The 21,645-nt window shown below is 44.1% G+C and overlaps 1 protein-coding gene across 2 annotated transcripts; it reads left to right on the top strand.

The window, feature by feature from the left end:
• The first annotated feature begins 7,537 nt into the window (after positions 1 to 7,537).
• Positions 7,538 to 9,922, top strand: LOC109888150 (granzyme A). Of its 2 annotated transcripts, XM_020479344.2 has the most exons (5): positions 7,538 to 7,673; positions 7,771 to 7,918; positions 8,431 to 8,569; positions 8,658 to 8,933; positions 9,252 to 9,922. In XM_020479344.2, exons 1-5 carry the CDS (start codon positions 7,610 to 7,612, stop codon positions 9,411 to 9,413), a joined length of 789 nt encoding a protein of 262 aa, XP_020334933.2. In that variant the 5' UTR covers positions 7,538 to 7,609; the 3' UTR covers positions 9,414 to 9,922. The 2 variants fall into 2 exon arrangements, with proteins under 2 accessions (XP_020334933.2, XP_031685460.1); XM_031829600.1 differs by lacking the exons at positions 7,538 to 7,673; positions 7,771 to 7,918 and adding an exon at positions 8,106 to 8,296 and having other exon boundaries at positions 9,252 to 9,827.
• Positions 9,923 to 21,645: the final 11,723 nt, after the last annotated feature.

The following is a 21,645-nucleotide window of genomic DNA, read 5'->3' as shown; positions in this document are numbered from 1 at the left end:
ATAAGCTGATTGATAACCTGATTGATAACCTGATTGATAAGCTGATTGATAAGCTGATTGATAAGCTGATTGATAAGCTGATTGATAGCTGACGATGTTTAAGTAATAAAGTTGATTTGTCTCGGTAAAACAGCAGCATTTGTGTTAAAGCCTTCTGGTAAACAGGAAGTTCAACAGGAAGCTACAAACGGCACTCTGTTCCCTGTGTGCATTACTTGACCAGGGTTCATATGGATTGGGTGTCATTTGGGACACCCCACCCCTTGTTAGCGTGAGATACTTCTGAAGAAACCAATGGTCTTTGCAGATGCAGATAGAGTCAGAAGTAAACCCTGACTGTTTCTGTGGGTTAGTTTACTGACAGCCTGTGAGCTACAGGGGAGAGGATGTCAATACAGGCAGGCAGTTATGCTGACTCAGTGTTCCAGGGTAGGTAGTGATGTAGTGTGAGAGGAAACTAGCGAGATGGGGGGGTCTTCAGTTTCACAACCACTGATAGGCTTGGTGTTCCACTGAGTGCCTCACACCTCAATCTGCCCAGTGTTATGGAAATTGGTCATGATCACACAGTGCATGTATACTGGATCCTGGACTACTGTCACTGTGGGGACGACGCCATCGATGCACTTATTGACGATGCCAATGACTGATGTGGTGTACTTCTCAATGCCATCGGAGGAATCCCAGAACATATTCCAGTCTGTGCTAGCGAAACAGTCCTTTAGCTTAGCATCTGCTTCCTCTGACCACTTTTTTATAGATCTGGTCACTGGTGCTTCCTGCTTTAATTTTTAGCTTGTAAGCAGGAATCAAGAGGATAGAATTATGGTCAGATTTGCCAAATGGAGGGCGAGGGAGAGATTTGTATGTGTCTCTGTGTGTGGAGTAGAGGTGGTCCATACACATTTAACATTTAACATGCTGATAGAAAATTGGTTAAACGGATTTAAGTTTCACCTGCATTAAAGTCCCCGGCTACTAGGAGCACCGCCTCTGAGTGAGCGTTTTCTCATTCAAAATTGTCTTAGTGCCAGCATCTGACTGTGGGGGTATGTAAACAGCTACAAAGAATACAGATGAAAAATATCTCGGTAGGTAGTGTGGTCTACAGCCTATCATGAGATACTCTACCTCAGGCGAGCAATAGCTCGAGACTTCTCTAGAGATCGTGCACCAGCTGTTTTTCAAAAATACAAAGACCGCCGCCCCTTGTCTTACCAGATGCAGCTGTTCTATCCTGCCGGTACATCGTATAACCAGGCAGATGTTTGTTGGTAAATACCTGTATGATGTTAAATACATAGACTGCCCCCCCCCCCAATGGTCATGCTAGTCCCTCTATGGTCATCCCCCCCCAATGGTCATGCTAGTCCCTCTATGGTCACCCCCCCCCCCAATGGTCATGCTAGTTCCTCTATGGTCATTCCCCCCCCCCCCCCCCAATGGTCATGCTAGTCCCTCTATGGTCATTCCCCCCCCCCAATGGTCATGCTAGTCCCTCTATGGTCATTCCCCCCCCCCCCCCCCAATGGTCATGCTAGTCCCTCTATGGTCATCCCCCCCCCCCCCAATGGTCATGCTAGTCCCTCTATGGTCATTCCCCCCCCAATGGTCATGCTAGTCCCTCTATGGTCATCCCACCCCCTCAACAGTCTTTACTTTGGCTTCACCCCAATGGATATTTATTTATTCATCATTGTTACAGTTGTTATGCTGTATATAGTGATGTATAAAGTGGTGTATGTAGTGGTGTATATAGTGGTGTATATAGTGGCATATATAGTGATGTATATAGTGGTGTATATAGTGATGTATATAGTGGTGTATATAGTGATGTATATAGTGGTGTGTATAGTGGTGTATAAAGTGGTGTATATAGTGATGTATATAGTGGTGTATACAGTGGTGTATATAGTGATGTGTATATAGTGATGTATGTAGCGGTGTATATAGTGATGTATATAGTGATGCATGTAGTGATGTATATGGTGGTGTATATAGTGATGTACATGGTGGTGTATATAGTGATGTATAAAGTGGTGTATATAGTGTTGTATATAGTGGTGTATATAGTGATGTATGTAGTGATGTATATAGCGGTGTATATAGTGGTGTATGTAGTGATGTATATAGCGGTGTATATAGTGGTGTATACAGTGGTGTATATAGAGATGTATACACTCCCTCTCCAAGGTGGCATAGCAGTTCAGACGTCTTTTGTCCTCGTCTTGTCGTGTCCTGTATATATATATATTTACAACTTTTTTTCACATACATTTAATTTTTATTTTCCATCAACTCATCTTCAAAACACTCTCCTGCAACCCGCCTCACCAATTTATATTTATAAAAAAGTATTATTTACCTCAAATCTGTAATCCTCCAAGAAGCTAGCCAGAAACTCCAAGAAGCTAGCCTGAAACTAGCCAGAGGCTAATCCAGAAGCTAATCAGAAGCTAGTTCAGAAGCTAGTTAGCTCCTTTACTGGCAAATCGTTAGTATTCAGCTAACCACGGTTTGTGGTCATCAGCTATCCTTTAGCTCGAAAATCTATCGCCAGTTCTGTACGGCGCAGCGCGGCTCGGAACGGAACATACCGGACCAATTTTTCTCTCCATGTCCCTGGATTTCGACTGCTCTCTGGACATTCATACCCGGATCTCACAGCTAGCTAGCCGCTATCCGTGTGACTATCGGCCTTCGTCGATTCCGGAGCAAACATCAATTATTCCGGAGCTAGCCAGCTCCTTCAATCACTCCTGAGTTCCATCAATCACTCCTGGGCTGCAGTCACCTATCCGGACCCATTTTACTGCCTACGCGGAGCCCCACTGGGCCTTCACAACTGGACTGAAGACGTTATCTACCCGAAGGAGATCTGGCTGGCTCCTCCGTCGCGACGTTACCTGAACGCCCATCTGCGGCCTGCTAACCGTTAGCTGTCTTACCGGCTGCTATCTGAATAGACAATCGGACAATTTATTTATTTTTATTATTATTATGTTTTCTTCTTGGGCCTCTATAACTATATCTATTGTTTACATTTTTGTTGTTGTTGTGTGATTTGGATTAATCCCCTCTACCACACGGAACCCCACTAATCTACTGACGGAACGCAAGAGGTGGCTAACAACAGACCTCCATCCTATGCTAGCTTGCTACCGATGGCCTGGCTAGCTGTCTAAATCACCAACCAACCTCTCCACTCACTGGACCCTTTTGATCACTCGACTAAGCATGCCTCTCCTTAATGTCAATATGTCTTGTCCATTGCTGTTCTGGTTAGTGTTTATTGGCTTATTTCACTGTAGAGCCTCTAGTCCTGCTCACTATACCTTATCCAACCTATTAGTTCCACCAACCACACATGCAATGACATCTCCTGGTTTCAATGATGTTTCTAGAAACAATATCTCTCTCTTCATCACTCAATACCTAGGTTTACCTCCACTGTATTCACATCCTACCATACATTTGTCTGTACATTATACCTTGATGCTATTTTATCGCTCCCAGAAACCTCCTTTTACTCTATGTTCCAGACGTTCTAGACGACCAATTCTCATAGCTTTTAGCCGTACCCTTATTCTACTCCTCCTATGTTCCTCTGGCGATGTAGAGGTGAATCCAGGCCCTGCAGTGCCTAGCTCCACTCCTATTCCCCAGGCGCTCTCTTTTGACGACTTCTGTAACCGTAATAGCCTTGGTTTCATGCATGTTAACATTAGAAGCCTCCTCCCTAAGTTTGTTCTATTCACTGCTTTAGCACACTCTGCCAACCCGGATGTTCTAGCTGTGTCTGAATCCTGGCTTAGGAAGACCACCAAAAATTCTGACATTTTAATTTCAAACTACAACATTTTCAGACAAGATAGAACGTCCAAAGGGGGCGTTGTTGTAATCTACTGCAAAGATAGCCTGCAGAGTTCTGTCCTACTATCCAGGTCTGTACCCAAACAATTTGAACTTCTACTTTTAAAAATCCACCTCTCTAAAAACAAGTCTCTCACCGTTGCCGCCTGCTATAGACCACCCTCTGCCCCCAGCTGTGCTCTGGACACCATATGTGAACTGATTGCCCCCCATCTATCTTCAGAGTTCGTGCTGCTAGGCGACCTAAACTGGAACATGCTTAACACCCCAGCCATCCTACAATCTAAACTTGATGCCCTCAATCTCACACAAATTATCAATGAACCTACCAGGTACCTCCCCAAAGCCTTAAACACGGGCACCCTCATAGATATCATCCTAACCAACTTCCCCTCTAAATACACCTCTGCTGTCTTCAACCAAGATCTCAGCGATCACTGCCTCATTGCCTGCATCCGTAATGGGTCAGCGGTCAAACGACCTCCACTCATCACTGTAAAACGCTCCCTGAAACACTTCTGCGAGCAGGCCTTTCTAATCGACCTGGCCGGGGTATCATGGAAGGATATTGATCTCATCCCGTCAGTAGAGGATGCCTGGATATTTTTTTTAAATGCCTTCCTAACCATCTTAAATAAACATGCCCCATTCAAGAAATTTAGAACCAGGAACAGATATAGCCCTTGGTTCTCCCCAGACCTGACTGCCCTTAACCAACACAAAAACATCCTATGGCGTTCTGCATTAGCATCGAACAGCCCCCGTGATATGCAGCTGTTCAGGGAAGCTAGAAACCATTATACACAGGCAGTTAGAAAAGCCAAGGCTAGCTTTTTCAAGCAGAAATTTGCTTCCTGCAACACTAACTCAAAAAAGTTCTGGGACACTGTAAAGTCCATGGAGAATAAGAACACCTCCTCCCAGCTGCCCACTGCACTGAAGATAGGAAACACTGTCACCACTGATAAATCCACCATAATTGAGACATTCAATAAGCATTTTTCTACGGCTGGCCATGCTTTCCACCTGGCTACTCCTACCCCGGACAACAGCACTGCACCCCCAACAGCAACTCGCCCAAGCCTTCCCCATTTCTCCTTCTCCCAAATCCATTCAGCTGATGTTCTGAAAGAGCTGCAAAATCTGGACCCCTACAAATCAGCCGGGCTAGACAATCTGGACCCTTTCTTTCTAAAATTATCTGCCGAAATTGTTGCCACCCCTATTACTAGCCTGTTCAACCTCTCTTTCGTGTCTTCTGAGATTCCCAAAGATTGGAAAGCAGCTGCGGTCATCCCCCTCTTCAAAGGGGGGGACACTCTTGACCCAAACTGCTACAGACCTATATCTATCCTACCGTGCCTTTCTAAGGTCTTCGAAAGCCAAGTCAACAAACAGATTACCGACCATTTCGAATCTCACCATACCTTCTCTGCTATGCAATCTGGTTTCAGAGCTGGTCATGGGTGCACCTCAGCCACGCTCAAGGTCCTAAACGATATCTTAACCGCCATCGATAAGAAACATTACTGTGCAGCCGTATTCATTGATCTGGCCAAGGCTTTCGACTCTGTCAATCACCACATCCTCATCGGCAGACTCAAATGATTGCCTCGCCTGGTTCACCAACTACTTCTCTGATAGAGTTCAGTGTGTCAAATCGGAGGGTCTGCTGTCCGGACCTCTGGCAGTCTCTATGGGGTTGCCACAGGGTTCAATTCTTGGACCGACTCTCTTCTCTGTATACATCAATGAGGTCGCTCTTGCTGCTGGTGAGTCTCTGATCCACCTCTACGCAGACGACACCATTCTGTATACTTCCGGCCCTTCTTTGGACACTGTGTTAACAACCCTCCAGGCAAGCTTCAATGCCATACAACTCTCCTTCCGTGGCCTCCAATTGCTCTTAAATACAAGTAAAACTAAATGCATGCTCTTCAACCGATCGCTACCTGCACCTACCCGCCTGTCCAACATCACTACTCTGGACGGCCCTGACTTAGAATACGTGGACAACTACAAATACTTAGGTGTCTGGTTAGACTGTAAACTCTCCTTCCAGACCCATATCAAACATCTCCAATCCAAAGTTAAATCTAGAATTGGCTTCCTATTTCGCAACAAAGCATCCTTCACTCATGCTGCCAAACATACCCTTGTAAAACTGACCATCCTACCAATCCTCGACTTTGGCGATGTCATTTACAAAATAGCCTCCAATACCCTACTCAACAAATTGGATGCAGTCTATCACAGTGCAATCCGTTTTATCACCAAAGCCCCATATACTACCCACCATTGCGACCTGTACGCTCTCGTTGGCTGGCCCTCGCTTCATACTCGTCGCCAAACCCACTGGCTCCATGTCATCTACAAGACCCTGCTAGGTAAAGTCCCCCCTTATCTCAGCTCGCTGGTCACCATAGCATCTCCCACCTGTAGCACACGCTCCAGCAGGTATATCTCTCTAGTCACCCCCAAAACCAATTCTTTCTTTGGCCGCCTCTCCTTCCAGTTCTCTGCTGCCAATGACTGGAACGAACTACAAAAATCTCTGAAACTGGAAACCCTTATCTCCCTCACTAGCTTTAACCACCAACTGTCAGAGCAGCTCACAGATTACTGCACCTGTACATAGCCCACCTATAATTTAGCCCAAACAACTACCTCTTTCCCAACTGTATTTAATTTTTATTTATTTATTTATTTTGCTCCTTTGCACCCCATTATTTTTATTTCCACTTTGCACATTCTTCCATTGCAAAACTACCATTCCAGTATTTTACTTGCTATGTTGTATTTACTTTGCCACCATGGCCTTTTTTGCCTTTACCTCCCTTCTCACCACATTTGCTCACATTGTATATAGACTTGTTTATACTGTATTATTGACTGTATGTTTGTTTTACTCCATGTGTAACTCTGTGTCGTTGTATCTGTCGAACTGCTTTGCTTTATCTTGGCCAGGTCGCAATTGTAAATGAGAACTTGTTCTCAACTTGCCTACCTGGTTAAATAAAGGTAAAATAAAATAAAAAATTAATATGGTGATATAACTCTCTACTGAGGAATGCATTGTAGACCTGATTAGACCTGGTCCTAGATCAGTGGAGCTCCTTTCTTAAGAATTCAGTGTTGCTCTGGCATCCTGATATGACCTGGTCCTAGGTCAGTGGAGCTCCTTCCTGGAGAATGAAATGTTGCTCTGGCATCCTGATTAGACCTGGTCCTAGATCAGTGGAGCTCCTTTCTTAAGGAGCTCCTTTCTGGCATCCTGATTAGACCTGCCCAATACATGAAGTAATACCAAGCCCACACAAAAGGACCGAAATACATAAAACAACCACGCACAAAAACAGGGAAAACATGGGGGAAACAGAGGGTTTAATAATGATGTAATTGGGGAATTGAAACCAGGTGTGTAAAACAAAGACAAAACAAATGGAAAACGAAAAGTGGATCGGCGATGGCTAGAAGGCCGGTGACGTCGACCGCCGAACGCCCCCGAACAAGGAGAGGGACCGACTTCCTCCGAAGTCGTGACAATGTGTGTGTGTGTGTGTGTGTGTGTGTGTGTGTGTGTGTGTGCGTGCGTGCGTGCGTGCGTGTGTGCATGCCTGTGTGTTTCCACTTTGAGGTGAACATCAGACCACATCCTCTAGTATAAAGAGAGAGATCAGAGAGCATCACAGCACAGTAGACCCTGAACTACTGAGGTTACATCAGTTAAATAACCATGATCCTCTCCACAGCAGCCAGTTTCTGGACCTCTACCATGATCCTTCTATATCTGCACTCAGGTAGGTGTGTGTTTGTGTGTTTATGTTATCTGACAAATATATATATATGATTATTTCTCTAATTAGTTACTGTTGGTGTTTTGTCCAATGCTCCTAGGTGACTGTGCAGAGATCATTGGTGGAAAGGAGGTGAAGCCTCACTCCTTACCCTACATGGCTCTACTGGAGGACAACAAAGGAAACAAAATGTGTGGAGGAATCCTGATCCACCAGCAATGGGTTCTGACTGCGGCCCATTGTACTGAGTAGGTCCAATATCTGTCACACCCCGAGGGCTCTCTATGGTGTTTTAGGTCAGGGCGTGATTAGGGGGGTTTCTAGGTATTATATTTCTATGTTGGTGTGTGTGTGTATGGTTCCCAATTGGAGGCAGCTGATAGTCGTTACCTCTAATTGGGGATCATACTTAGTTTGTCCTTTTTCCCAGCTGCGATGTGGGATATTGTTTCGTATGAGTGCCTATGTGTGCGATGTAGTTCACGATTGTTATATCGTCGTCGTTGTTTTTTAAGTTTCACTATCATTAAAATGTGGGACTCTACTCACGCTGCGCCTTGGTCCAATTATTCATACGATGGTCGTGACAATATCAGTGTTGTTGTCCTTGTACAGATGCTGCCACTGTAATGGTTTGCTTAGCAACTCCGTTTCAAATGTTAGATTTTTTTATACATTGTGCTTCTGAGATTGTGTCATTATAGTTGTTGGGCTGCTTCCTTCAGCTGATCTAACCAGAAGGTTGTGTTTCTGTCTGAAGAATCAACAGGGTGTTTCTAGGGGTCCACTCCATCAAACAGGAGGAGAAGGAGACTAGACAGGTCCGTAAGGTGAAAGGTCGCGTCCCTCATCCCTGTTATGACCCCGAATTCAAAGTCAACGACATCATGCTGCTGAAGGTCAGTCACTACCGTGGTGTCAGCCATTATTCAAAATCTAGAGACGGTTGAAGGAGAATTGACACAACCCTCTTCTTCTTCTATCCAGTTGGATAAGAAAGTAAAGCTGACTAAGGAGGTGAGACCTCTAGCGTTACCTGTCCCTGTGCCAGACGTCCAAGCAGGGACCCCCTGCTCAGTGTCTGGCTGGGGAGCCACCGAGAACAATGCTAAAACCATGTCTGACGTCCTGAAATCTACCAACGTCACCGTGATCGACAGGAGAAAGTGTAACTCTGCAGACTACTACAACATGACCCCAATCATCACCTACAGCATGCTGTGTGCCGGCTCTGTGGACAAGACCAGGGTGGACTCATGTCAGGTGTGTGTCAGAGGAGGCTGGTGGGGGGAGCTGTAGGAGGACGGACTCATTGTAATGACTAGAATGGAATTACTGGAAAGGTGTCAGACATGGAAACCACATGTTTGACTCCATTCCACCGATGCCGTTCCAGACATTACAATGAGCCCATCCTCCTAAAACTCCTCCTACCAGCCTCCTGTGTGTGTACTCGCTGGTGAAGTTGTAATATATTTTGCAGGGAGCCAATGATCAACCATTGATACATGTGTGAAACTGTATATATTGTTTGTAAATGACAAAGTAATCATGTATGAATTGATGTGCTGTGTGTTTCAGGGAGACTCTGGTGGCCCGTTGGTGTGTGGAGGTGAACTAAGGGGAGTCGTGTCGTTCGGTACAAAATGTGGCATCAAGACCAAACCTGGGGTGTACACACTCATATCGAAAATGTACCTTGACTGGATCAACAAAACCATGAGGAAGTCACTGATTGACTGATTGATACCTGCTTTCTCAGGCTTTTCTCAATAATTTGTGAAACTATTTAATATTTACTGAATTTGAATTATAGCTCATGTGCTGGAAGCTGTGAAGTATGTTTGAACTCTGGCCAAGCTTTGTGTGAAGATGTGCAGTGATGTAATGAGAACCTAGGCATGTGATGTAGGTACAAAATGGGAAAATATGTGTAACTGATGTGAACTCTCTCTGAGACCTTGAAGTTGCTGTTTCTCTGCAAGGCTCTTTTGTGGAGCGATGGGTAACGATACTTCGAGGGTGGCTGTTGTCGATGTGTGCAGAGGGTCCCTGGTTCGAGCCCAGGTCGGGGCGAGGAGAGGAGAGGGGCGGAAGCTATACTGTTACATATGGATAAAGGAATTGCTGACAAAAATTAAAATGTGAAAACAGACATTTCAGGTGTTTTATTATCCTTTTAAATGGACTACTATGTTTTCACCCTGACATGTCACGTCTTGTTCTAGTTGGAAATAAAGTTAGTTAGTAGATAGTTCAAGACTGGAAGTGTCGTCTTTTTTTAAAACATGAAAGTCACACCGTGAGAAACGTCTTTCATCTGCAAAACCACACTTCCTGTCACCGTCTCAACCTTAGTTACAGAAACACACACATCCTCAGGGCCCAACGTAGTCATCTGAGAAAAAAACTGTGATAGAACCGCCACCGTCATACATGAGGTCCAATCCAATGATGTGTATAAACCCTGGAGGGAGTGGTTATCATCTAGTAAGCAATACTATACACATTAAAAATAAATATTTTAAAACTGTAGAAATCATTAGGAGAATATCACAGCACTGGCAGTTAAGTAAATCATGTGAAACACAATCATTCCACTAGAACTGCAGATGTATTATGGACAATTTCAGAAATTACAACGCAAAAATGAATCCTATGGGTAGCACCTTCAATACATGCATTTCTATAGCCCCCCAAGGTATATTTTTACAGTGGAGTATCAAAAATGGCTTTGTGGTGGCTTAAAAACAGAGTCATCTGGTGTTAACAAAATAAAAATAGTTGTAGACATTACCGTGAAATTCTTACTTACAAGCCCTTAAATGCAGTTCAAGAAATTGAGTTAAGAAAATATTTACTAAATAAAATGTTTTTTTAATATAAAATAACACAAACAATTGGGGCGGCAGCGTAGCTTAGTGGTTAGAGCGTGTGACTAGTAACTGGAAGGTTGCGAGTTCAAACCCCCGAGCTGACAAGGTACAAATCTGTTGTTCTGCCCCTGAACAGGCAGTTAACCCACTGTTCCTAGGCCGTCATTGAAAATAAGAATTTGTTCTTAACTGACTTGCCTGGTTAAATAAAGGTAAAAAATAAAAATAATGGTACTATGTACAGGGGGTACCGAATCAATGTGCTGTGTTACAGGTTAGTTGAGGTAATTTGTACATGTAGGTAGAGGTAAAGTGACTATGCATAGATAATAAACAGAGAGTAGCAGCAGTGTAAAAAGAAAGGAGGGAGGGGGTGTCAATACAAATAGTCCGGATGACCATTTGATTAATTGTTCACTAGTCTTATGGATTGGGGGTAGAAGCTGTTAACGAGCATTCTGGACCAGGACTTGGCGCTCCAGTACCATTTGCCGTGAAGTAAGAGAGAGAGAGAACAGTCTATGACTTGGGTGACTAGAGTCTTGGACACTTTTTTGGGCCTTCCTCTGACACTGCCTAGTATATAGGTCCTGGATGGCAGGAATCTTGGTCCCAAGTGATATCCTGAGCCATAGCATCTTACGGTCGGATGGCAAGCAGTTGCCATACCAGGCGGTGATGCAACAGGCCAGGAGGCTCTCGATGGTGCAGCTGTATAACTTTTTTGAGGATCTGGAGACCCATGCCAAATCTTTTCAGTCTCCTGCAGGGGAATAGGTGTTGTCGTGACTTCTGCGCGACTGTCTTGGTGGGTTTGGACCATGATAGTTTGTTGGTGATGTGGACACCAATAAACTTGAAACTCTCAACCCGCTCCACTACAGCCCTGTTGATGTGAAGGGGGGGGTGTTCGGCCTTCCTTTTCCTATAGTCCACCATCAGCTCCTTTGTCTTTCCCATGTTGAGGGAGATTGTTGTTGTCTCGGCAACACACTACCAGTTCTCTGACCTCCTCCCTATAGGCTGTCTTATCGTTGTCAGTGATCAGGCCTACCACTGTTGTGTCATCAGCAAACTTAATGATGGTATTGGAGTCGTGCTTTGCCACGCAGTACAGGGGTACGGAAGTACAGGAGGTGACTAAGCATGAACCCCTGAGAGGCCCCCATGTTGAGGATGAGCGTGGCAGATGTGTTGTTGCCTACCCCACCTGCGGGCGGCCCGTCAGGAAGTCCAGGATCCGGTTGCAGAGGGAGGTGTTTAATCCCAGGGTCCTTAGCTTAGTGATGAGCTTCGTGGGCACTATGGTGTTGAACGCTGAGCTGTAGTCAATGAACATCATTCTCACATGCAGAGCGATTTAGATTCCGCCATCTGTGGTTCTGTTCAGACTGTATGCAAATTGGAGTGGGTCTAGGGTGTTGATGTGAGCCATGACCAGCCTTTCAAAGCACTTCATGGCTACCGACTGAGTGCTATGGGTGGTAGTCATTTAGGCAGGTTGCCTTTGCTTTCTTGGACACAGGGACTATGGTGGTCTGCTTGAAACATGTAAGTATTACAAATTCGGCCAGGGACAGGTTGAAAATGTCACTGAAGACACTTGCCATTTGGTCCGTGCATGCTCTGAGTACACGTCCTGGTAATCCGTCTGGCACCGTGGCCTTGTGAATGTTCACCTGTTTAAAGGTCTTGCTCATATCGACTAGGGAGAACGTGATTACACAGTCGTCCAGAACAGCTGATGCTATTATGCATGCTTCAGTGTTGTTTGCCTCGAAAGGGAGCATAAAAGTCATTCAGCTCATCTGGTAGGCTCGCGTCTGGTGGCTGGGGTTCCCTTTGTAGTCCGTAATAGATTGCAAGCCCTGCCAGATTCAACGAGCTTCAGAGCCGGTGTAGTAGGATTCAATCTTAGTCCTGTTTGATGGTTCATCTGAGGGCATAGGGGAATTTCTTATAAGCATCCGGATTAGTGTCCCGCTCCTTCTTTTTTTAACCAAGTCAGTTAAGAACAAATTCATATTTTACAATGACGGCCTAGGAACAGTGGGTTAACTGCCTGTTCGACAGATTTGTACCTTGTCAGCTCAGAGATTTGAACTTGCAACCTACCGGTTACTAGTCCAACGCTCTAACCACTAGGCTACCCTGCCGCCCCAAAAATCAGCAGCTCTAGCCTTTAGCTCAGTGTGGATGTTGCCTGTAATCCATGGCTTCTGGTTGGGATTCTGGTTACTATTATTTCACCATGCTGGTCATTTATGAACATTTGAACATCTTGGCCATGTTCTGTTATAATCTCCACCCGGCACAGCCAGAAGAGGACTGGCCACCCCTTATAGCCTGGTTCCTCTCTAGGTTTCTTCCTAGATTTTGGCCTTTCTAGGGACATTTTCCAAGCCACCTGCATTGCTTGCTGTTTGGGGTTTTAGGCTGGGTTTCTGTACAGATCTTTGATATATCAGCTGATGTAAGAAGGGCTATAAAAATACATTTGATTTGATTCTGGTTGGGATATATACTTACTGTCACTGTAGGGACGACGTCATCATTAATGAAGTCAGTGACTGAGGTGTTATACCCCTCACTCCGTGAGATCATCCCGTTTTTTCCCCAGTGATTACGCATTGGTCAATTGAACGAATGGAAGGGGCAGACTACCCACTCGCTGACTAATTCTCACAACCCGATCTCTTCCCCCTGTATTTCCGTCTTTTTAATTTCACGCTAATGATGGGAATTTGAGCCTGGTTTCGGAGAAGCAGTATATCTTTTGCGTCGGACTCATAAAAAACGAAAATCTATATCCAGTTTGAGATGAGTAACGCTTTTCTGAGATCCAGAAACTATTTTCGGTCATAAGAGACAGTAGCAGAAACATTATGTACAAAATAAATTACAAACAATTCAGAAAAAAAAAACACAGAAAATTGCACAGTTGGTTAGGAGCCCGTAAAATGGCAGCCATCCCCTCCGGGCACCATTACCAAGCCAGCAGTGTTTCAGTTATTAATGCATGCTGTAAAGGAGAATCAACAAAGGGCTATGCACTCTGTTGAAAATAATGCATGAGAGGTATACCACGACACTCTAGCAAGTGGCATTATCCTTCCAACAGAGTTTCATTATTTTCCTAGAGAATGCATACAGCCCTAAGTTGATTATCCATTATAAATGTGTTCAACATCCACTGATGTAGATTAGCTAGCAAGAATACCAGATAGCTACGGTAGTTGCCTTGGTAACCAAACGAACAGACATACTAGCTTAGCTAACCAGTGCTGCTGACTTGCTATTACCAAAATCGGAAAAATCAACAACGCCAATAATATTTTCAATTCGACTTTTGCTTTCAAAAGCAGCTCAAACGAGGAACACGTAAGAACAAACGTCATAGCCGTTGAATTCTACCGTGCATTATTAGGGAAACAGTGCACATTCTAGAATGCCCTTACAAGCCAATCAGAAAGAATTCAGCAATGCCATGGTATAAAACCCATATAAATCAATGAAATAGAATGTATACACGCACTGTGTGATCATGACCAATTCCCATAACACTGGGTAGATTGAGGTGTGAGGCACTCAGTGGAAAACCAAGCCTATCAGCGGTTGTGAAACTGAAGACCCCCCCCCCCCCCACCACCACCACCACCACCCCAGCCCCCATCTCGCTAGTTTCCTCTCACACTAACTCACTAACTCCCCTGAAACACTGAGTCAGCATAACTGCCTGCCTGTATTGACATCCCCTCCCCTGTAGCTCACAGGCTGTCAGTAAACTAACCCACAGAAACAGTCAGGGTTTACTTCTGACTATATCTGCATCTGCAAAGACCATTGGTTTTCTTCAGAAGTATCTCACGCTAACAAGGGGTGGGGTGTCCCAAATGACACCCAATCCATATGAACCCTGGTCAAGTAATGCACACAGGGAACAGAGTGCCGTTTGTAGCTTCCTGTTGAACTTCCTGTTTACCAGAATGCTTTCACACAAATGCTGCTGTTTTACCGAGACAAGTTATCTTTATTACTTAAACATCGTCAGCTTATCAATCAGCTTATCAATCAGCTTATCCATCAGCTTATCCATCAGCTTATCAATCAGCTTATCAATCAGCTTCCAGCTTCACTGATGAAATGTGAAAGCACACAGCACATCCATAAAAGAAGATGTTTCTGTGTCGTACAAGGGTGGTGTAATGATCTCCAGCGTTTATTCCTTTTTTCATTTTTCCCTTTTAATTTACCAGGTAGGTCAATGGAAAACAAGTTCTTATTTACAACCACGGCCTGAAGAAGTGTGTCTCAAGCTTTCCACTAGCTAGCATGTCTGGCCCTTGGTTGCAGGGATAGGGTTATTGCCAGCTAGTTCAGAGAAATTGCTGACATGATGAAATACTTTGATGGCAGATTCACCACAGACACCCATGAGGTGAAACCACAGCGTTCCTGAGAAACCATGATTGTCATTGTGATGAGATCTGAGATTAAACTAAACCATCACGTTTCTCAGAAACTACGTGGATGGATTCTAATGTATGAGCAGATGTCAAATCAAATCAAATTGTATTTGTTGTTAATTGCTCCCACTATGGTCATTGCTCCCACCCCCCCAATGGTCATGCTGCTCCCACTATGGTCATTCCCCCCACCCCTCCAATGGTTATGCTGCTACCTCTATGGTCATCCCCCCCACCCCCCCAATGGTCATGCTGCTCCCACTATAGTGATGTATATAGTGGTGTATATAGTGGTGTATATAGTGATGTATATAGTGGTGTATATAGTGGTGTAAATAGTGGTGTATATAGTGATGTATATAGTGATGTATGTAGTGGTGTATATAGTGATGTAAATAGTGGTGTATATAGTGGTGTAAATAGTGGTGTATATAGTGATGTATATAGTGATGTATATAGTGGTGTATATAGTGGTGTATATAGTGGTGTATATAGTGATGTATATAGTGGTGTATATAGTGCTGTATATAGTGGTGTATACAGTGTTGTATATAGTGATGTATATAGTGGTGTATATAGTGATGTATATAGTGGTGTATGTAGTGGTGTATGGGGCGGCAGGGTAGCGTAGTGGTTAGAGCGTTGGACTAGTAACCCGGAAGGTTGCAAGTTCCAATTCCCGAGCTGACAAGGTACAAATCTGTTGTTCTGCCCCTGAACAAGGCAGTTAACCCACTGTTCCTAACTGACTTGCCTAGTTAAATAAAGGTAAAAAATACAAATACAAAAAAATGTATGTAGTGATGTATGTAGTGCAATTTGTATATAGTGATGTATATAGTGATGTATGTAGTGGTGTATATAGTGATGTAAATAGTGGTGTATATAGTGGTGTAAATAGTGGTGTATATAGTGACGTATATAGTGATGTATATAGTGGTGTATATAGTGGTGTATATAGTGATGTATATAGTGGTGTATATAGTGATGTATATAGTGATGTATATAGTGGTGTATATAGTGGTGTATATAGTGATGTATATAGTGATGTATATAGTGATGTATGTAGTGGTGTATGTAGTGGTGTATATAGTGATGTATATAGTGATGTATATAGTGATGTATATAGGGCAATTTGTATATAGTGATGTATATAGTGATAGTGATAGTGATAGTGATAGTGAATATAGTGATGTATATAGTGATAGTGATGTATATAGTGATGTATATAGTGGTGTATATAGTGATGTATATAGGGCAATTTGTATATAGTGGTGTATATAGTGCAATTTGTATATAGTGATGTATATAGTGGTGTATATAGTGGTGTATATAGTGATGTATATAGTGGTGTATATAGTGATGTATATAGTGATGTATATAGTGATGTATATAGTGGTGTATATAGTGGTGTATATAGTGATGTATATAGTGATGTATATAGTGATGTATGTAGTGGTGTATGTAGTGGTGTATATAGTGATGTATATAGTGATGTATATAGTGATGTATATAGTGATGTATATAGGGCAATTTGTATATAGTGGTGTATATAGTGCAATTTGTATATAGTGATGTATATAGTGATGTATATAGTGATGTATGTAGTGGTGTATATAGTGATGTATATAGTGATGTATATAGTGATGTATATAGTGGTGTATATAGTGGTGTATATAGTGATGTATATAGTGATGTACATAGTGATGTATGTAGTGGTGTATGTAGTGGTGTATATAGTGATGTATATAGTGATGTATATAGTGGTGTATATAGTGGTGTACAGAGTGATGTATATAGTGATGTATATAGTGGTGTATATAGTGATGTATATAGTGGTGTATATAGTGGTGTATATAGTGATGTATATAGTGATGTATATAGTGGTGTATATAGTGGTGTATATAGTGATGTATATAGTGCCATAGTGCTATTTCTGTATGTATATAAACTCAGCAAAAAAGAAACATCCTCTCACTGTCAACTGTGTTTATTTTCAGCAATCTTAACATGTATGAACATAACAAGATTCAAAAACTGAGACATAAACTGAACAAGTTCCACAGACATGTGACTAACAGCATACTTCATTAAAATTTTCAAAAAGATTTCCACTGCATCAGGGATAGTACTACCTCCTGTTATGAAGTGTTCTGTGGGCGGACGGCCAATCAGATAATACCTCCTATTATGAAGTGTTCTGTGGGCGGACGGCCAATCAGATAATACTTCCTATTATGAAGCGTTCTGTGGGCGGACGGCCAATCAGATAATACTTCCTATTATGAAGCGTTCTGTGGGCGGACGGCCAATCAGATAATACTTCCTATTATGAAGCGTTCTGTGGGCGGACGGCCAATCAGATAATACCTCCTATAAAGAAGTGTTCTGTGGGCGGACGGCCAATCAGATAATACCTGTTTATTATCTATGCATTCCCCTACCTACATGTTCAAATTACCTCAACTAACCTGTAACACCGCACATTGATTTGGTACCGGTACCCCCTGTATATAGCCACCACATTGATTTGGTACCGGTACCCCCTGTATATAGCATCATTATTGTTATTTATTGTGTTACTTTATAAACTCAGCAACAACAAAAAAACATCCTCTCACTGTCAACTGAGTTTATTTTCAGCAAACTTAACATGTGTAAATATTTGTATGAACAACAAGATTCAACAACTGAGACATAAATTGAACAAGTTCCACAGACAAGTGACTAACATAAATGGAATAACGTGTCCCTGAACAATGGGAGGGTCAAAATCAAAAGTAACAGTCAGTATCTGGTGTGGCCACCAGCTGCATTAAGTACTGCAGTGCATCTCTTCCTCATGGACTGCACCAGATTTGTAAGTTATTGCTGTGAGATGTTACCCCACTCTTCCACCAAGGCACCTGCAAGTTCCTGGACATTTCTGGGAGGAATGGCCCTAGCCCTCACCCTCCGATCCAACAGGTCCCAGACGTGCTCAATGGGATTGAGATCCGGGCTTTTCGCTGGCCATGGTAGAACACTGACATTCCTGTCTTGCAGGAAATCACGCACAGCGTGAGCAGTATGGCTGGTGGCATTGTCATGCTGGAGGGTCATGTCAGAATGAGCCTGCAGGAAGGGTACCACATGAGGGAGGAGGATGTCTTCCCTGTAACGCACAGCGTCGAGATTGCCTGAATTGACAACAAGCTCAGTCCGATGATGCTGTGACACACCGCACCAGACCATGACGAACCCTCCACATCCAAATCGATCCCGCTCCAGAGTACAGACCTCTGTGTAACGCTCATTCCTTTGAAGATAAATGTGAATCCGACCTGGTGAGACAAAACCGTAACTTGTCAGTGAAGAGCACTACGTCGCCCATAGGCGACGTTGTTGCCGGTGATGTCTGGTGAAGACCTGCCTTAGAACAGGCCTACAATCCCTCAGTCCAGCCTCTCTCAGGCTGTTGCGGACAGTCTGAGCACTGATTGAGGGATTGTGCGTTCCTGGTGTAACTCAGGCAGTTGTTGTTGCCATCCTGTACCTTTCCCACAGGTGTTATGTTTGGATGTACCAATCTTGTGCAGGTGTTGTTACACGTGGTCTGCCACTGCAAGGACAATCAGCTGTCCATCTTGTCTCCCTGTAGCGCTGGTTTAGGCGTCTCACAGTACAGACTTTGCCATTTATTGCCCTGGCCACATCTGCAGTCCTCATGCCTCCTTGCAGCTTGCCTAAGGCACGTTCACGCAGAAGAGCAGGGACCCTGGGCATCTTTCTTTTGGTATTTTTCAGAGTCAGTAGAAAGGCCTCTTTAGTGTCCTAGGTTTTCATAACTGTGACCTTAATTGCCTACCGTCTGTAAGCTGTTAGTGTCTAAACGACCGTTCCACAGGTGCATGTTCATGAATTGTTTATGGTTCATTGAACAATCATGGGAAACAGTGTTTAAACCATTTACAATGAAGTTATTTGGATTTTTACAAATTATCGTTGAAAGACATGGCCCTGAAAAGGGACGTTTCTTTTTTTGCTGACTTTATTATTTTTTTGTTATTAAAAAAAAAAATTACCATCTTATTTAATTTAATTTAGTCCTGCATGTTGAAGCTCGGAGCCTAATTTTTTCACTGTACCCTGCAATCACACCTGCGACCCTGTACCTAGTGGTTAGAGCATTGGACTTGTATCCCGAAGGTTGCCGGATCGATTCCCTGAGCTGACAATGTAAAAGTCTGTTGTTCTGCCCCTGAGCAAGGCAGTTAACCCACTGTTCCCCGGGTGCTGTGGATGTCGATTAAGGCAGCCCCCTGCACCTCTCTGATTTGGGTTGAATGCAGAAGACACATTTCACTTGTACAACTGACTTCACATGTTACTATTAAACACTCTGAATCTCTGTATTCTCCCTGAGTTCCTCTAGGTGGTGCTATTAGTAAACATTCATGTCTATTTCTTTATATATTTTACCTTTATTTAACCAGGCAAGTCAGTTAAGAACAAATTATTTTTAATGACAGCCTAGGAACAGTGGGTTAACTGCCTGTTCAGGGGTAGAACGACAGATTAGTACCTTGTCAGCTCGGGGGTTTGAACTTGCAACCTTCCGGTTCCTAGTCCAACTCTCTAACCACTAGGCTACCCTGCCTTAAGAAACAGTGTGGTGTTAAATGCACACTGACAACAACACATACCTGGAAGCTGTTGACACTGGAAATACCAACAACACAGTAATTTATTTACTTGTCCAAGACATCATCAAGGGTAACAGACTGACCCAATGCCATCAATGTATTTACCCAGTCACCATGGAGACACTCACCTCACCAACACTACCACCATCATCACATCCTACATTTTTTTTAAATTATAAAATGTAACTTTTATTTAACTAGGGAAGTCAGTTAAGAACAAATTCTTATTTACAATGATGTCTGACTGGGGAACAATGGGTTAACTGAATGGTTCAGAGGCAGAATGCCAGATTTTTACCTTGTCAGATCAGGGATTTGATGCAGCAACCGTTTCGGTTACAGGCCCAACGCTCTAACCACTAGGCTACCTGTCACCCCGTAAGCAACTGTGTCTCTGGGCTCTGTTTTCAGGTGGTGATAAGGAGGCGCAGGTGTCAGATCCACGTTAGTTTTCCATTTCGTCATGTAAAAACTGCCGCACTGGCATTTTCCTAACGCCAGGTTTGGCAATTTACCTGTCTAACATCTGCAGGCTTGCGCTGAGGTGGGAGTGGTGGACATATTGGAGGTGTGTCCTTAGGGAGGGGTGGACATATTGGAGATGTGTCCTTAGGGAGGGGTGGAAATATTGGAGGTGTGTCCTTAGGGAGGGGTGGACATATTAGAGGTGTGTTCTTAGGGAGGGGTGGAAATATTGGAGTTTTTTTTTAAAGGCAGTAAATGAGGCTGAATGAACTGTTTCGCTGCCAGACAAGGCTCCGCTGATAGCCAGGTGTAGCAGAGGTAAGGTGTTGGGACTCTGCTGATAGCCAGGTGTAGCAGAGGTAAGGTGTTGGGACTCTGCTGATAGCCAGGTGTAGTAGAGGTAAGGTGTTGGGACTCTGCTGATAGCCAGGTGTAGCAGAGGTAAGGTGTTGGGACTCTGCTGATAGCCAGGTGTAGTAGAGGTAAGGTGTTGGGACTCTGCTGATAGCCAGGTGTAGTAGAGGTAAGGTGTTGGGACTCTGCTGATAGCCAGGTGTAGCAGAGGTAAGGTGTTGGGACTCTGCTGATAGCCAGGTGTAGCAGTGGTAAGATGTTGGGACTCCGCTGATAGCCAGGTGTAGCAGAGGTAAGGTGTTGGGACTCTGCTGATAGCCAGGTGTAGCAGAGGTAAGGTGTTGGGACTCTGCTGATAGCCAGGTGTAGTAGAGGTAAGGTGTTGGGACTCTGCTGATAGCCAGGTGTAGCAGAGGTAAGGTGTTGGGACTCTGCTGATAGCCAGGTGTAGTAGAGGTAAGGTGTTGGGACTCTGCTGATAGCCAGGTGTAGTAGAGGTAAGGTGTTGGGACTCTGCTGATAGCCAGGTGTAGCAGAGGTAAGGTGTTGGGACTCTGCTGATAGCCAGGTGTAGCAGTGGTAAGATGTTGGGACTCCGCTGATAGCCAGGTGTAGCAGAGGTAAGGTGTTGGGACTCTGCTGATAGCCAGGTGTAGCAGAGGTAAGGTGTTGGGACTCCGCTGATAGCCAGGTGTAGCAGAGGTAAGGTGTTGGGACTCCGCTGATAGCCAGGTGTAGCAGTTGTAAGATGTTGGGACTCCGCTGATAGCCAGGTGTAGCAGAGGTAAGGTGTTGGGACTCCGCTGATAGCCAGGTGTAGCAGAGGTAAGGTGTTGGGACTCCGCTGATAGCCAGGTGTAGCAGTGGTAAGATGTTGGGACTCCGCTGATAGCCAGGTGTAGCAGAGGTAAGGTGTTGGGACTCCGCTGATAGCCAGGTGTAGCAGAGGTAAGGTGTTGGGACTCCGCTGATAGCCAGGTGTAGCAGAGGTAAGGTGTTGGGACTCCGCTGATAGCCAGGTGTAGCAGAGGTAAGGTGTTGGGACTCTGCTGATAGCCAGGTGTAGCAGTGGTAAGGTGTTGGGACTCTGCTGATAGCCAGGTGTAGTAGAGGTAAGGTGTTGGGACTC

Source organism: Oncorhynchus kisutch, linkage group LG8 (genome assembly GCF_002021735.2).
Source record: "Oncorhynchus kisutch isolate 150728-3 linkage group LG8, Okis_V2, whole genome shotgun sequence".
In the NCBI taxonomy this organism is placed as follows: Eukaryota; Metazoa; Chordata; class Actinopteri; order Salmoniformes; family Salmonidae; genus Oncorhynchus; species Oncorhynchus kisutch.
This window is presented reverse-complemented; position numbering and strand designations above follow the sequence as displayed.

Excerpts from the sequence above, each read along its gene's own strand:
- LOC109888150 (XM_020479344.2), top strand. The coding sequence starts at position 7,610 with ATGATCCTCTCCACAGCAGCCAGTTTCTGGACCTCTACCATGATCCTT. Across the intron at positions 7,919-8,430 it reads ACTGCGGCCCATTGTACTGA|AATCAACAGGGTGTTTCTAG; the intron begins GTAGGTCCAATA and ends TTCTGTCTGAAG. Across the intron at positions 8,570-8,657 it reads ACGACATCATGCTGCTGAAG|TTGGATAAGAAAGTAAAGCT; the intron begins GTCAGTCACTAC and ends TCTTCTATCCAG.